This window comes from Octopus sinensis, linkage group LG27, assembly GCF_006345805.1.
Source record: "Octopus sinensis linkage group LG27, ASM634580v1, whole genome shotgun sequence".
Classification (NCBI taxonomy): domain Eukaryota; kingdom Metazoa; phylum Mollusca; class Cephalopoda; order Octopoda; family Octopodidae; genus Octopus; species Octopus sinensis.
This window is the reverse complement of record NC_043023.1, coordinates 15,653,793-15,671,831: the sequence shown is the minus strand read 5'-3', so window position 1 is coordinate 15,671,831 and position 18,039 is coordinate 15,653,793. Positions and strand designations below refer to the sequence as shown.

General features: G+C 40.8%; 1 protein-coding gene across 1 annotated transcript in view; it reads left to right on the top strand.

Annotated features, from left to right (window-relative positions):
- The window catches only part of LOC118768095 (zinc finger protein OZF-like), a 44,231-nt gene extending 28,282 nt beyond the window's left edge, over positions 1 to 15,949 (top strand). The window contains exons 5-6 of the mRNA XM_036513903.1: positions 11,486 to 11,715; positions 15,885 to 15,949. Of these exons, the coding sequence (XP_036369796.1) occupies positions 11,486 to 11,715; positions 15,885 to 15,949 (295 nt within the window). The remainder of the gene's footprint in view (positions 1 to 11,485; positions 11,716 to 15,884) is intronic.
- The last annotated feature ends 2,090 nt before the right edge of the window (positions 15,950 to 18,039 follow it).

Sequence of the window (18,039 nt, the reverse complement as noted above, 5' to 3'; positions counted from 1 at the left end):
TTAATCCTAAAGCTGCTTCAGACAATTAGGAAGGGTTCCCGACTCTCAAGCACCGTCTGCTTTCAATCTTGGATTGTGATTCGGCTCAGCCCAAACTCTCTCAGTTTTTGTCTGCTGTTGCCTACTCCTACAAGGATTGCACCTGTTTTTTGTTCCTGATTTAACCCCGATTTGTCCTAGAGCCCATAGAAGATTGTTTTTAGTCAACCATCCATCATGTCAGCTACCTACGCATCGAAACTGAGATCTGCAAGTAGGGCTTCTCATCAAGATTGGTCCTACCAATATCCAGCTCAACGAACATTGCTGTTGCTCAAACAAGAGGTTGAGCACCTAAAGTCTGTTGTTGCTCTCTTACTGAATAAACAGTCTCCTGTTGACGCAGAGTCACCCTTGATCTCTTCCCTGGAGACATCCAACCGAAGGGAACAAATCGAGGCGGCCAAAGAAGGCGAAGGAACCGTGGGTCGTTTCTGCACATGATCGTTCCCGTGCGGATTCTTCCCCATCTGCCTTTTCGGTCCCGGAGGTTTCCCAACCTAATTTGAGGAGCGTAGACTCAAACCCACCTGAAGACCGTTGTTCTCCCCCAAAAGAAGAAACGTCGTCAAAACTCCAGTGGGGCGGATTTAGCTATGAAACCTGACCACGATAACGGTCTCCTGTTTGACGCAGAGTCACCCTTGATTTCTTCCCTGGAGACGTCCAAACCGAAGGGAACAAAATCGAAGCGGCCAAAGAAGGCGAAGGAACCGGCGGTCGTTCCTGCACATGATCGTTCCTGTGCAGATTCTTCCTCATCTGCCTTTTCGGTCCCGGAGGTTCCCCAACCTAGTTCGAGGAGCGTAGACCCAAACCCACCTGAAGACCGTTGTTCTCCCCAAAAAGAAGAAACGTAGTCAAAACTCCAGAGGGGCAGATTTGGCTATGAAACCTGATCACGATAAAATCTGTTTGGATTCTCCTTCACTTGTCCTTCCCATTAATGCCATTGCTCAACCAATTCTGAACGATCTCGATGTGGGTCATCTGGGGAGTGGTGCTCCCCCAAACCAAAGAAGAGGCAGTGCAGTTTCAAACCAGGCGGGAAATTATGACCACTAAATCCATTCCGATCGACCCCACAGGCCGACATAAGTCTGATGGCTATGAAACCACCCTTTCGAAATCCTCCAATGAAGAATCGAATACCGCGGCTCATAGTAGAGAACTTTTTGGCCCACTCAAGATCGGCAATAATATATGGCAAAGCTGAATCCACCTGTGATACAGGCAAAACCGCCTAAAAGATGACATTAATTTTGTTTCTATTTTGGTTGGAAAATTGTTCTCTGTGAACGAAAATGTCAGTGTTTCTTAAGGTCGCTCGGCTAGGAAGATTCCAAGCGAACCCAACCGCAGATACTAGACCACGCCCAATAAGGGTAATCTTTTCTTGTGATCGGGAGGCTTCAGTCTTTCTGAACAGAGCTCAGACGCATGCCTGGGAGGACCCCAATATGGGTTTTCGCGAGGAATACTCACTAAGAGAGAGAATTCGCCGGAGGAACCTGATATCCGACTAAAGATGAGGAAACAATGGGAGAGAAGGGTTTACGAATCCAAGATGGACAGATAATCAAGTCCTACCTCTGGTCCCATGCTGTAGTGCTGACAGGGAAAGTGATGTGAAGGCAAATCGAAGTGAAGTTGATACCCCCGTCAACGATGCTATCTCTGATGCCCTTTATTCTGCTTGTTCCCCAACTCCCGCCCCTCAGACTTCACAGCTCAGCATCGTCTACACCAACTCGTGCTCCTTATTCCCAAAGTTCAGTGAACTATTTACACTGGCCCTACGCGACTCCCCTGATGTGATAGCTATCACCGAGACTTGGCTGACTCCAGCAGTAAAGGACTCAGAGATCCACCTGCAGGGCTACGTCCTTTTCAGATGTGACAGAGGAAAAAGGCGAGGTGGAGGTGTTGCTGTGTATGTTAAGTCTGAGCACAAACCGTCCTGCGGTATTCTACCCACAAATGCTCAACCTACAACCAAATTCGATGCCGTCTATTGCAAGCTGAGCCTATCTGAGTTTTGCCTGCCCGTGTTGGCTGTCTACAGGCCGCCTCTAGCCGACCCCCAGGACGATGCTCATCTACTCGAGGCGATAAGATTCGTTTCAGCTTCGCATGACTGCTTGGTACTAGGCGACTTCAACGCTCCCACGATCGATTGGCCCGCATCAATTTGTACAACATCTTCCCGGTTCGGCCAGGCCCTTCTTGACGTGGCTGAAGATTGTTTTCTATCGCAACATGTTGAATATCCGACAAGGCATCGGTCTGGGCAGCAGCCATCTATGCTAGATCTGGTATTCTCCCGCTATCCAAGATCAGTGTCAGACGTATCTGTGCGCCCCTCTTGCCAAGAGTGATCATGCGGTCCTGAAGTTCGTCATGCACACAACTTTTTCCACGCCCACGATTACTTCGCTGCCACGTAGAGTCTTCTCTGCAATTAATCTTGAAATTCTAACCGAGGCTTCCGTGCTTCTGGACTGGCGTTCCCTGATGACGTTGTCCTCAGTAGACGAACTATGGTCATCCCTCAAAGCATATGTAATCTGTTTCACTGACCAGGCAGTTCCCGTTGGACTTCCCAAGAGGAAGAAACACAAGCCCTGGGTGACGAAGAAGGTTAAACGAGAACGTCGACTCAGAGATATTGCTTGGGCTGAATTCAAAAATCTGGATTCGACTGCAGCTTTTGAGGTGTACAAAACTCAACGAGACCGAGCCGTGAAAATTGAAAAAAAAGAACGCTTCAGTTATGAATACAAAATCGCGGCAAATGCCAGTAGCAATCCAAAAACCTTCTTTGCCCATGTCCAGCGGAATTCCCGCTTGAACAACCAGATTGCAACATTGGTAGACTCAACAGGCGTATCGATTGAGGACCCTTATCAACAGAGTCAATTATTTGCCGAGGCTTTTTCAACTATTTTCAAACAAGATGATGGTCGTGAATCCCCTCCATTTGATAGATCGGTACCTCCAATGCTTCGATTGATCATCACGCGGGACCAAGTCAAACGTGTTATTCAAGGCCTCGATGTCAACAAGGGTCACGGCCCTGACGGCATACACCCATGGGTTATCAAAGCGTTGGCTCCGGTCATCTGCGAGCCCTTAACACGACTATTCAATATGTCATTGGCGACGGGTGTTATACCTGCAGACTGGAGAACAGCGATAATCTGCCCAATTTTCAAGAAAGGAGCCGCGAAGACCCGCTTAACTACCGACCGGTTTCCCTTACATCAATAATCAGCAAGATGTTCGAAACCATCCTTAAGAAAAGTATGATGCTCCACCTCCTAAGCACAGCCTCGATCACTGATTCCCAACATGGCTTCGTGCCGAAGAGATCATGCTTGACCAACTTACTAGTAATGGAAGAATTGGTGACGCGCATCCTCGATGATAGTGATGCTGTTGACATCGTTTTATTGGACTTTGCCAAAGCTGTTGACTCGGTAAACCACCGCCTACTACTTGTCAAGCTTCAGGCATATAGTTTCCATCCGGATATTGTACGATGGGTTGGTGCCTTCCTCTCAGATCGCTCCTTCCAAGTTCAAGTTAATGGTTCACGGTCCGACGTCTCCAGTGCGAGCAGTGGCGTGCCTCAAGGTTCAGTGCTTGGGCCCTTGTTGTTCTTAGTCTTCATAAATGACTTGCCCGACGACCTCACGCAACACACCCTTCTATTTGCCGACGATATCAAACTGGTCGCTCCTCGCGGTAGTATAGAGGATCTTCGTCGATGCCTCCACCAAATTTGGAAGTGGTCTAACGATTGGGACCTGTGTCTGAACGTGTCAAAGTGCTGTCATCTGCACTCCTGCAACTCAACTTGATTTCGAGCCGGGTCGTCTGCTGCTGGAGAGGACCGATCAGGTAAAGGACCTGGGTATCTTGGTGGATTCCTCCTTTTCGCCTTCGGCCCAGTGCGTCCATGCTGCCAACAAAGCGCGCGGAATTCTGTTTTTGATTCGACGGTCATTCGGAATGCTCACAGCAGCCATATTCCTGCCACTCTATGTCACGCTGGTGAGACCCATATTGGAGTATGGGATTCAAGCCTCTTCTCCTTATCTCCTCAAAGACATACAGCACCTCGAAAGAGTCCAGAGGCTGGCTACCCGCCTGGTTCATGGTCTCAAAAATTTGTCCTACGAAGAAAGGCTGAGGATGCTCGACCTTTATTCTCTTGAAAAACGCCGCCGCTGTGGTGATCTCATTCTCGCCCACAACATCATAAGCGGGAAGTGTAACCTCTCGAAAGAGCTGTTCTTCACTCCTGCTCCGGAGCGTCGGCTGCGGGGTCATTCCGAAAAGCTCTACCTGCGACGATTTCATCTCAATCGAAGGAGAGGAGCTTTCTCCGTCCGGGTTGCGGATCCGTGGAACAAGCTGCCAGACGAGATGGTGAAGATGCCGACGACCGCTTTGTTCAAAGCCTCCCTGGACCTCAAGTGGCCTGAACTCTTTACATGAACACCACCCTGTACTTAACTCCATATCCCCCTACATGGCCTTGCTATTTGCTTTTGAGCCAAATTAACTAACTAACTAACTAACTAACTAACTTTTATCATACATTGATCGAGTGTGAATTCTATGCTGTATCATCAATTGTATAGGCTCATAAGGGACACATTTGGATAGGGTTGCCAAATTAGAAAACCATATATTCGGGACACTTTTAAAATCTCTCTCTATATATATATATTTATACATGCCTACACACCCAACATAATATATAAAAGCAGAGAGATAAGTTAAAAAGATAATGCAATTATTTTAATGAGTTATGAGGTCAAAATTATTTAATACAAGCTAAAGAAATAATAAATTCTATTAAAGTGAAATAATTTGAAAATATTTCTTTAATACAGACAACAGAGAAAAAAGCAAACAATATCTTGTGTAATGTGTACATATAGGCGCAGGAGTGGCTGTGTGGTATGTAGCTTGCTTACCAACCACATGGTCCCAGGTTCAGTCTCACTGTGTAGCACTTTGGACAAGTGTCTTCTACTATAGCCTCGGGCCGACCAAAGCCTTGTGAGTGGATTTGGTAGACGGAAACTGAAAGAAGCCCATCGTATATATGTATGTTTGTGTGTCTGTGTTTGTCCCCCTAGCATTGCTTGACAACCGATGCTGAGGTGCTTATATCCCCGTCATTAGCGGTTCGACAAAAGAGACCAATAGAATAAGTCCTGGGTCTATTTGCTCAACTAAAGGCGGTGCTCCAGCATGGCCACTGTCAAATGCCTGAAACATGTAAGATAGACAGGTTCCCCTATTTTCTTCCATGTATCCATATTTATTATTGAAATATCACTTCCAGTATCGAACTGAAGTTTAATATTTATTCCAATCATTTTTACGTGTACAAATTTTCTTATTTGGGAGTCGAATTTTGTTTCTTTTGAGAGCCCTCTAGGATCTTTAATGGTTGATCTTCAGAATTTAGTTCTGCAGTGTGAATTTCTGTATTTTCAGTTGTTGTAAGGCCTTTTACCAAAATAAGACACCTGAACATCTCAGGTGTAACTTCTTGAGTTTAAAATATTCACACATCCTGTCAATTGTTCCTGTGTATGTGATAAAATCACCATCCTCTTTTTTCATTATATTCCAAAACACCATCCAAGTGTTAGAGAAGTTTTATCACCGAATATGTTAGACAGTAATTCCATTGTTTCTTTAAAACAAATTTCATTGAGTTTTTTTGGGTAATATGAAATTAAAGTAATGTTCATACTCAGATGGGGCTCATTTATATCATAATAACCTTACTTTTTCTGTGTCTGACCATGTCTTACAATCATCCTTAAAAATTACCTGCTGTAGTACAATGCAACAGTTATACCGTCCTCTGGGTTATAACTGAATTCATAGAGTCCAAAATGTCGTCTGGCAAAAATGTACTTCCCTTATTTTTGGACTTCTTTGAATAAAGCTCCAATAATTGTTGTTGTTGTTGCCTTTGTCGTTGATTTTGCAACAGTTTTATAGAAGCTAATTAGTCTTCCATGATTTAACAATTTTGTATCACAAAAATTTGTTAACTGACCTGCAAGAGCTTCGAAACCCTCATCGCCAGATGTTGTGACATAATTGTTCCGTACAATAAATAAGATAACCAGAAAATTGTAACAACAATCTAATGAACTAACAAATCTTTTAAGAACCAACATTCAATATTCCTTAGGAAGTAAACCAAGCGACACCTTCTGACTTCACTTGACTCTGAACCGCGAACCCACTCAGATCGTTACTATTTATACTTAACTCGAACCAGTCTATCTCTCACAAGGGGACATGGTAACTCTCATCACAACAGGTGCCATTCTAACCAGATGCCCATCACAAATCCCTGCTTGGTGTCTGGTAAGAACAAGACCATGAAAACCTGCTCTACAGAATGATTTAGCAAAAAATAAGTATGATGATAATCACTTGCATGGGTTGAGCGGGGATGTGCTTGAACCATAGGTAGAGTGGGGCATTAGGCTCTTGAAAAATATTTCCCACTCTGCACCCAAAACTGTGACAAACAGCAATAAGCCTCCAGCTAGTGCCAGAATATGTGGGCAGTAGCACAAAGGGTGCAGATCCTGGGATCCCTGAGTGTGTCCAGCAGAGGATAACTGATCATGGCTGGGAACTGGAGTGTAATACATTTGTGTCAAAATAATATATCCTCAAGAAAACAGAGCAAATTAATATAATCAATATTGTTTGAATAAAAAACACACATCGTAATTAGTGAGTTGATGCAAATGAGGAAAATGTGAAAAATGAATTTATTTTGTAAAAAGTAATACATTTGCAGTATTTTATTCAGCAGGACATCTGTTTTATCATTGATATTGTTATTGATCAATATGAATAAGTATATGTTTAGTTAATGTAAATTATTGAGAGAATGATTTAGCACAGATTACACAGTCATCAGAATCTTACCCTGTATGAATATGTTTGTGTTTAGTTTATTATTTCTCTCTATGAAAGAATGACTTGTCACAGATGTCACAGTGATATGATTTCTCTCCTGTATGAATGTATTTGTGATGAGTTCAATATTGTTCCACAGAGAATGATTTACCTCAGGTATCACAGCAATAGAGTTTCTCTCCTGTATGAATACGTTTATAAGTATATACAGCATATTCACAATAGAATGATTTGCTGCAGACATCACAGTCACATAGTTTCTCTCCAGTATGAGCAGACTTGTAATTAATTAAATATTTTCTTAAACGGAATAATTTACTGCAGATACTACAGTGCTATGGTTTGTCCCCTGTATTAATGCATTTGTGTCCATTTAAGTACCTTTTTTGAGAGAATGATTTACCACAGATATAGCACCGATATGGTTTCTCACCTGTATGAACTGATTTGTGATATGTAAGGTGACCTTTTTGAGAGAATGATTTACCACAAATATCACATTTATATGGTTTCTCTCCTGTATGAGTGTATTTGTGATAAGTAAGGCCTCTCCTTTGAGTGAATGATTTACCACAAATATCACAGGGATATGGCCTCTCATGAGCATGAGTGAGTTCGTGAGTAGTTAAATGACTTTTTGATGAAAAAGATTTATCACAGTGATATGGTTTCTCTCCTGTATGAATGGATTTATGAGAATTTAAAAGGCTCAAGTAAGAGAATGATTTATCACAGATATCACAGTGATATCGTTTCTCTCCTGTATGAATGTATTTGTGTCTAGTAAGGTGACTTTTTGATGAAAATGATTTACCACAAATATCACAATGATATGGTTTCTCTCCAGTATGAACGGAATTGTGAGAAGTAAGGCGACTTCTTTGAGAGAATGATTTACCACAAATATCACACCGATATGGTTTCTCACCTGTATGAATGTATTTGTGAGAATAAAGGCTACTTTTTTGAGAGAATGATTTACCACAAATATCGCAGTGATGTGGTTTCTCTCCTGTATGAATGTGTTTGTGAGAATCAAGGCTTCTCGCATGACAGAATGATTTACCGCAAATATCACAGTGATATGGTTTCTCTCCTGTATGAATGGCTTTGTGTTTAGTAAGGTTATATTTTTTAGAGAATGATTTACCACAGATATCACAGTGATGTGGTTTCTCTCCAGTATGAGTGTATTTGTGATGATAAGGTGACTTTTTCGAGAGAATGATTTACCACAAATATCACAGTAATATTTCTTTCCACCTGGATCAATACATTTGTGAACAGTGAGATTTCCCTTATTAGAAAAAGTCTTTTTACAGATATCACATTGGTCTGATAACTTTTCTCTTTCTTTTAACATCTCCAGACTATTCATTATTGTTCTATAGTATACAGACAGAAAATATATTTTCCCTTCTTCTTTATATATATCTTCTACAGCAAATCTGATCTTGAATATCTGAAAATGATACAAACACCTTTCCAGATTTTCTCACATTCAAACTGAATGTGAAATACTTTTGTAAATATTCCTGGCAATGAGGAAAACAAATGTTGCTATTAATTCAGAAGAAATATTTCACCGTTATTCACCATAGATATATTATATAAACAGAGTTATTATCTATTATTTATAACGGCTGACATTCGTTTTCAAAACATGATCAATATTCATGATGTATCTCACGTAAAACTCCTTTATACGAGTATCTGAAATGACACAGAAACAGAAGAAGATATAAGACTTTAAAAAGCAAAGGTTTAACAATAAAAATTATAACTACATTTTCATAATGATAAACTGTGGATATAAACTTTTACCCGAAGAAATTACACTTTAAAATGATACTCATGACACAAGACATTACTTTCGTCTATAATGACCTGAGTCATAAATCTAATACTTTCTCTAGTTTAGTTTCAATGCACCCAAACAAACAAAAGGAAAAGCAGTGTAAATAACGGACAGAGTCAAAACTATTGAAAAGGTTGCAAGACGCAAAGAAAATTTTAGGAAAAAAGGAAATAAGTAAGAAATAACTGCAAAATTTTACCGATGAGTGTGCTAAATTATAAGGCATCAACCGCAGTGAAAATTTTGTTGATCTGACAAATGCGTCGGTGCACACACAGACGATAGAGAGATTGTGGGGGTCAGTTAAGAGATCAGTTTTTCGCCCAGGCATTCGTGCCTGTTACTTAAAGCAATACCTCTCCAAGTTCCTATTTATGGAAAGCATCAAACCTGCTGCCAAGAGAATACACGTATTCTTATTGGCAGCAGCAAGTCTTTATCCTGGCCCGAGATAATTTTTTCCTCCAACCCATCTCATTTCTTTATCATCAATGTCGATGGACCACTCAAAGAGGTATGTATACATTATCATTTTCGTAACATAATTTCTGTAGTATTTCAAGATGTTTCTGACACGTATTTTGATTCATATGGCGGAGATCCAACATTTCTTCACTTTTTCCAGAATTTCTTTTCTTTTTTTTTTTTTTTTTTTTTTTGCGAAATATGTACAAAAATACGGAGTTTATGATTCATGTGTGAGTGTGTGTTCTTGATACTCGTTTAGAACAAGTAGTTTTACACCAATTACACTATTTTTTCTTAGTTTAAAGGCCGTGGACTGAAGATGTGAAATTTCCGAAGCCTCTCCCCCACCCCTCTTTCGCGAGCGCGTATTTTTTTTTATCATATTCGTTTAGAGCAAGTTGTTTTACACCTATTACGCTATTTTTGTTTTGTGCCCGGGTCAGACGGTTTCGGAAATTCCCGATGTAAATTTTCCGAGGCTTCTCCCCCACCCCTCTTTGGCGAGGGCGCATTTTTTTTGTCATATTCGTTGAGAGCAAGTTGTTTTACACATATTACACTATTTTTTTTTTTGTTGTTTTGGTGCCCGGGTCAGCCCCTCAGACGCTTTCGGAAATTCTCGATGTGAATTTTCCGAGGCCTCTCCCCCACTCCCCTTTCGCATGTGCGCATTTTTTTTTCATATTCGTTCATATTTTTTCTTGTTTCTTTGAATGGTGTAACGCTTTAGTTTAACCGTTAATTCTATTCGCCAATAAATGTCTTTAATTAAGCCAAGAATATTTGGATTTTACTTGGCATGGCCATGAAAAAGCACCAAATTTTTAGCTTTTTTTTTATTACAGTAGATATTCCATTTGCTGACTGTGTCGATTCAAAGCCATCTATTGATTTATCATAGCGGTATTATTTGCTAAACATCTATATTTGCTGTTCCTGTCGAAATAATCCACGTTAATTATGTCTGATTTTTGCTCCTGTGAATAATCTGCAATCTAATAAAACAGAAATAGCTGACTGCAACATGAGGCCAGTGGTACCGCGATGATAAAACAAGATACACCTTTTTGTAGACAGAATCAGCAAATGGCTTAAACTTGAAAAGAAACGAATACACAAACGTATTTATGATCCAGACCTTCAACACATGTGAATGCAGAATTTCTTTAAAAGATTTACATTATTAATAAGGTTACAGAAGGAAAAGTCGTGGTGGGTTGGTGTTTAAATTATAGTTGTGTTTATGTTTGATGTATTCTAAAAGTCAGGACAGTCGGGAATGCAAGCGAATTTCATTAAGAGGTCTGCTCAGTCAGGGGTGACCTTGGGCTAAACAACAGTGACTTACCACGTTTCTGAAGATAGTAGAATATTATTGTCCACCGTTTTGTAGTTTAACATTTTCCATAATATCTGAAGGTGGAGGAGCTGCAGTCTGTGTATAAGTAGACATTACACAAAGGTTGTATAATAAAATTTGAATGGGTAAAAGTTTATATAAACAGTTTATCATTATGAAAATGTAATTATATTTTCTATTGTTGAATCTCTGCTTTTTAAGTCTTTCCTATATCTTCTACTGTTTCTGTGTCATTTCAGAATATGAGATGTTAGTGGTATAAAGGAGTTTTTACATCAGATACATCATGAATATTGATCATCATTTGAAGACTAATGGAAGATGTTATAAATAATATATATAACCACGTTTATATAATTTATCTATGGTGAAGAACTGTGAAATATCTCTTCTGAATTAATATCAACATTTGTTTTCCTCATTGCCTGGAATATTTACACAAGTATTTGACCTTCTGCTTTAACTTGGAAAAATCTCCGAAGGTGTTTGTATCATGTCCAGATATTGATGAAGACCAGATTTGCTGGAAATATATTAGTAGAAGTATTTGAATATACAAAGAAATATATAAAAAAGGGGGCAAAAATATATTTTGTGCTTGTATACTATAGAACAATAAAGAATCCTCAAGAGATGACAAAAGAAAGAGAAAAGTTATCATACCAATGTGATGTCTGTAAAAAGTATTTATCTAATAAGGGAAATCTCAAAGTTCACAAACGTATTCATTCAGGTGGAAAGCAATATCGCTGTGATATCTGTGGAAAGTCTTTTATAGTGAAAAGTAACCTTACTTCTCACAAATACATCCATACTGGGGAGGAACCATATTCTTGTGATATTTGTGGTAAATCATTCCCTCACAAGGGTAGCCTTACTTATCACAAATCCATTCATACTGGAGAGAAACCATATCACTGCAATATCTGTGGTAAATCCTTCGTAATTAGAAGTCATTTAACTCCTCATGAACTTACGCATACTAATGAGAGGGCATATCAGTGTGACATCTGTGGTAAATCATTCTCTCAAAAGAATAGCCTTACTCCTCACAAATCCATTCATACAGGAGAGAAACTATATCACTGTGATCATCATCATCATCACCATTTAGCGTCCGTTTTCCATGCTAGCATGGGTTGGACGGTTTAACTGGGGTCTGTGAAGCCGTAAGGCTTCATCAGGCCCAGTCAGATTTGGCAGTGTTTCTACGGCTGGATGCCCTTCCTAACGCCAACCACTCCGTGAGTGTAGTGGGTGCTTTTTATGTGCCACCTGCACAGGTGCCAGACAGAGCTGGCAAACGGACACGAACGGATGGTGCTTTTACGTGCGACTGGCACGGGGGCCAGGCGAGGCTGGCAACGGACACGAACGGATGGTGCTTTTACGTGCTACCGGCACGGGGGCCAGGCAAAGCTGGCAATGGACACGAGCGGATGGTGCTTTTACGTGCTAACGGCACGGGGGCCAGGCAAGGCTGGCAACGGACACGAACGGATGGTGCTTTTACGTGCTACCGGCACGGGGACCAGGCAAAGCTGGCAATGGACACGAGCAGATGGTGCTTTTACGTGCTAACGGCACGGGGGCCAGGCAAGGCTGGCAACGGACACGAACGGATGGTGCTTTTACGTGCCAGGCGAGGCTGGCAACGGACAAACGATCGTATGGTTCGCTTAACCACAGCTGCAATTTCCACTGATGTTGATTTGGTTTGATTTTGACTGTTCTCACTGGTCTTGCCGGGTCTTCTCATGCACAGCATACTTCCATAGGTCTTGGTCTCTAGTCATTTCCTTGGTGAGACCTAAAGTTCGAAGGTCGTGCTTCACTACCTCGACCCAGGTTTTCCTGGGTCTACCTCTTCCACAGGTTCCCTCAACTGCTAGAGTATGGCACTTTTGCACACAACTATCTTCACCCATTCTCGTCACATGCCCATACCAGCGCAGACGTCTCTCTTGCACACCACAACTGATGCTTCTTAGGTTCAACTTTTCTCTCAAGGTACTTACACTCTGTCGATTATGAACACTGACATTACACATCCATCGGAGCATACTGGCTTCATTTCTTGCGAGCTTACGCATATCCTCAGCAGTCACAGACCATGTTTCACTACCATGTAGCATGGTTGTACGTACACATGCATCATACAGTCTGCCTTTTACTCTGAGCGAGAGGCCTTTTGTCACCAGCAGGGGTAAGAGCTCTCTAAACTTTGCCCAGGCAATTGATTATGAGGCCCCTCGATTCTAGACCTTGCTTCCACACCTGAAACTTCTCCTCCAGTTCTGATAGTGACTCAGCAATTAGAGCAAGATCATCAGCATAGAGGAGCTCCCAGGGGCATCCTGTCTTGAATTCCTCCGTTATTGCCTGGGGGACTATGATAAATAGGAGGGGACTGAGGACTGAACCTTGGTGGACCCCAACCTCTACCCGGAATTCTTCACTGTATTCGTTGCCAACCCTCACCTTACTAGCAGCGTCTCTGTACATGGCTCGCACAGCTCTAACTAACCATTCATCTATCCCTAGTTTCCTCATTGACCACCAGATAAGGGATCGGGGAACCCTGTCGAAGGCTTTCTCCATGTCAACAAAAGCCAGGTACAGGGGCTTATCTTTGGCTAGGTATTTCTCCAGCTGCTGTCTTACCAGGAATATAGCATCAGTAGTACTTCTCCCTGGCACGAACCCAAACTGCATCTCATCTAAGCTAATTCTCTCTCTAATTAGTTGGGGTATAACCCTCTCCGTAACCTTCATTACCTGATCCAGCAGCTTGATACCCCTGTAGTTATTTGTATCTAGGGCGTCACCTTTACCTTTGTAGCAACTGACTATTATGCTGCTACACCAGTCATTGGGTATGACTCCTTCGTGTTAACTATACGGGTGAGTAGGCTATAGCCAACACTACCAGATATTTTGAGCATCTCTGCAGTAATACCTGATGGGCCTGGGGCTTTCCCTGTTTTCATGCCTGTAATTGCCTTAACTACTAAAGAACTGTCAACTCGGATTGCTGGTCCCTCTGTTGGGTCGACATTCGGCAGGCTCTCTTTATCCCATTCATTTTCCTCATTCAGCAACCTTTCATAGTGGCGTCTCCAAACCTCTCTCTTTGCATCCTCATTTAGCGCAAGTGAACCGTCATCCTCGCGAACACATTTCTCTCCTACCACATCACGATTCTCTCTCACACACTGTCTTGCAACACGAAATACCTCAAGTCTTTCATCCTCCCGGCGCAGGACATTGGCAAATTTTTTCTTATCTGCTTCCCCTCTGGCTAAATACACCTGCCTCCTAGCTTCCCTTCTGGCAGTCTGATACACTTCCCTGCTACCACCATTCTTCCAGTCCTTCCAAGCCTGTTCTTTTGTCTAATAGCCCTGTCAACAATATTGCTCCACCACCACGTTATTTTGGGTCTTGAGGGGACTTTGCACCAGCCACAGATCTGGTCAGTGGCTTTCAGCAGGTTGTCCCTTAGAAGTGTCCAGTTGTCTTCTACCCCATGTGTAGCTATACCCCCTTCTATTTCGTCAAAGGCTTCAAGTAACATTTCTCTAAATCTCTGTCCATTTGCAGGGTCTTTAAGCTTCCAGACCCTTCTTCATATATCTCCAAGGGATCTGGGTTCAAGTCCCATGGCCGATTGTTGAATTTCTAAATAGCGGTGCCCCAGCACGGCCACAGCTCACGAGCTGAAACTAGATGGAATGAAATGAAAAAAAAATATATAAATAATTATGTATATATATATATATATACACATTCAAGCATACACACGCATATATATATATTTTTTTCCTTTCACTCCATCCACCCTCACCCCATGAGCCGTGGCCACGCCGGGGCACCGCCATTTAAAAATTTGTCAACAACCAGGCATGGTATATAATACAAACATATATATATATCAAAGGCGGCGAGCTGGCAGAAACGTTAGCACGCCAGGCGAAATGCTTAGCAGTATTTCGTCTGTCGTTACGTTGTGAGTTCAAATTCCACCGACGTCGACTTTGCCTTTCATCCTTTCGGGGTCGATAAATTAAGTACCAGTTACCCACTGGGGTCGATGTAATCGACTTAATCCCTTTGTCTGTCCTTGTTTGTCCCCTCTATGTTTAGCCCCTTGTGGGTAGTAAAGAAATACATATATATATATATATACACACACACACATATATATACACACACGCACATTTATATATATACATATATGTACACACACACACATATATATATGTAGAAAATTTTAGATTAAAAACCCTTAATTTTGAAAAAAAAATTTTTTTAAACCCGCATTATTTATGGAATGACACAGAATATGTGTCTATCCTTCACTCACCGATTTACGTGTCTGTCCGACTGTTGTATGTCTGCCTCTTTTCATCTACATCTCTCACCCTCTGTACTATAACGCTGGCATAACGTTTGGTGTTAAGGGAGACTACTCACAAATATATTGTGCGGGAGTTACATCCCTTGAACAATGCCTTGAGACCAGTATGCTGTTGTTTAACTTTTAAGGGAGACTACTCTCAAATATACGTGGTTTATATATGAGAGTTCTCTCCCTTGATACAAATTACCTACAAAATAGATTTTCTCGTCCGTCGTTTACTGGTTTCAATTCTTGGACAAGGCCATGGTGAAGCACCACATCGACTTGTTTACTCACACTCATCGAAGGCTGCGCTTATCTCTCTTCACACTGCTACTCATTCCTTCGTTCTCCTTTCGTTGAATCGCTAAGTTACGATGACGTAAACAGCCAAAACCGAAAGTGAATCGGTCACGAGGGAGAAAAACAAGTCACAGTTAATTATCAAACGTGTGTATATTAAATTGGGTTCTCTCTTAAACAAGGAAACAGAATTGGAAAGATTTAGCGATTAACAGACAAGGGGAAATCACTCTATTTCTAACATCCGTTTTTAATTAAGAGCAGAGGTGCTTCACATAAATTCGTAAAAGGCTTTCTTGCTCCGGTTTCGTACGCATTTTTATTGCTTGATCGGTTCCACTTTACAACTGATATTTAAGAGAAAACCGAATTAAATATATACACGATTGGTAATTAAATTTGTAAAGAAACAGATGCAGCATTTTTGATTATGTGCACCTGAAAAATATTAATTAACGTTTGTTGTAATTCTCTTGAAGCTCTCTTTGTCCACTCTGACTTTAGTTTTCACTACAATATATTCTTCTCACACCTTCCTCGTTGACTCACTCTGCATATATACATATATATATATATATATTACTGTGTAAGTATTATATTTATATAAACATTTCTATTATATATGTGTCATGCCATATATCTGATTGTTTCGATGTGTTGAGTAAGTTAAAAGGGTACTGCTTAAGAAGAGTGATCCCGGTGCGCGCACTCGCGCATCCGCCCTAGCTAGTCGATCCTTACTTTGTGTTTTTGTTTTATTTACTTTGTGTTTTTGTGTTTTATTTACTTTCTTTTTAAAAAATTATTTCCTTTGTGTAAAAAAAAATTATGCATTTTGTGTTTTATTTACTTTGCTACGTAGTCGTTGTAGGATCGACTAGTCACGACTAGCTAATGCGGATGCGCGAGTGCGCGCACCTGGACCACTCTAATTAAGTAATACCAGTTAAAAGAAAGAATTTCACTAAACAAATACGATCTATTGCATTTCAATCTGTTTCAGGGTTAGGGGAAGGGTATCTTTTTTTTCTTCACAAATGTAAACCCAATCTGCCTCCCAAACGAGGGACACATTCATACGGCACAGAATGTTTTCTACCTCAATAGACGTCAATGATTGGCTGAAATTGCAGAAAAATACAACAACAAATATCTTTCAAAGTACAGAACCCCCCCCCCCCAACAAAGCCAAGAGAAAAAAATATTCTGCGGTAAATCATTTTCTATTAATGGCATTTTAAACTCTCATAAATATATTCACACGGATGAGAAGCCATATCACTGTGATATCTGTGGAAAGTCATTCTGTCAGAAGATTGGCCTTACTTCTCACAAATACATTCATACAGGAGAGAAACCACATCACTGTGACATCTGTGGAAAGTCATTCTGTCAGAAGATTGGCCTTACTTCTCACAAATACACTCATACAGGAGAGAAACCATATCAATGTCGTATTTGCGGTAAATCATTTTCTTGTAATAGTGACTTGACTAAACATAAACGTATTCATACAGGAGAGAAACCATATTGTTGTGATATCTGTGGAAAGTCTTTCTCCCAGAACATTGGCCTTACATCTCACAAACGCATTCATACAGGAAGAGAAACCATATCACTGTGACATCTGTGGGAAATCTTTTGCAATATGAAGTTATTTAATTGATCACTCACTTACTCATACTCATGAGAAGCCATTTCATTGTGATATTTGTGGTAAATCATTCTCTCGAAAAAGTAAGCTTACTTCTCACAAATCCATTCATACTGGAGAGAAACCATATCACTGTGATATCTGTGGGAAATCTTTTGCAATATGAAGTTATTTAATTGATCACTCACTTACTCATACTCATGAGAAGCCATTTCATTGTGATATTTGTGGTAAATCATTCTCTCGAAAAAGTAAGCTTACTTCTCACAAATCCATTCATACTGGAGAGAAACCATATCACTGTGATATCTGTGGAAAGTCATTCTCCCAGAAAATTAGCCTTACATCTCACAAACGCACTCATACAGGAGAGAAACCATATCACTGTGATATCTGTGGAAAGTCATTCTGTCACAAGAATAGTCTTACTTCTCACAAAGAATCTCATCTAGGCTAATTGTCTTTCTAATTAATTGAGCTCTAACTTTACTCACCTGATCCAGCAATTTGGTGCCTTTGTTTAACCCTTTCGTTACCAACCCGGCTGAAACCGACTCTGGCTCTTTAGTACAAATGTCTGGTTTTCAAAAGTTCTGAATTAAAACCTTCCACCAAACCTTAGTCACAATTCATGTCCCTAACTCTAGCTTAATGATAACGATGTTATTTTACTTAATTCTTTGTTATATTTAACATAATTGGAAGAAACACTGAGCATCTCAAAATAAATTCAGTAACGAAAGGGTTAAGCATTGCCTTTGCCTTTGTAGGAGTTAAACCAAATGTGGGGCAAAATGAGAAACTCCCAACATACCATTATGCTTAACATTTGTAGTCCTTCTATGCCTGTTTCTTTTCCCTGATAACCCTGTCAACTATGTTGTTTCACCACCACGTTACCTTAGGTTGAGAAGGGACTTTGCACCATCCACAGATGCATTTGTAGCAGTTAAACCAAATGTGGGGGAAAATGAGAAACT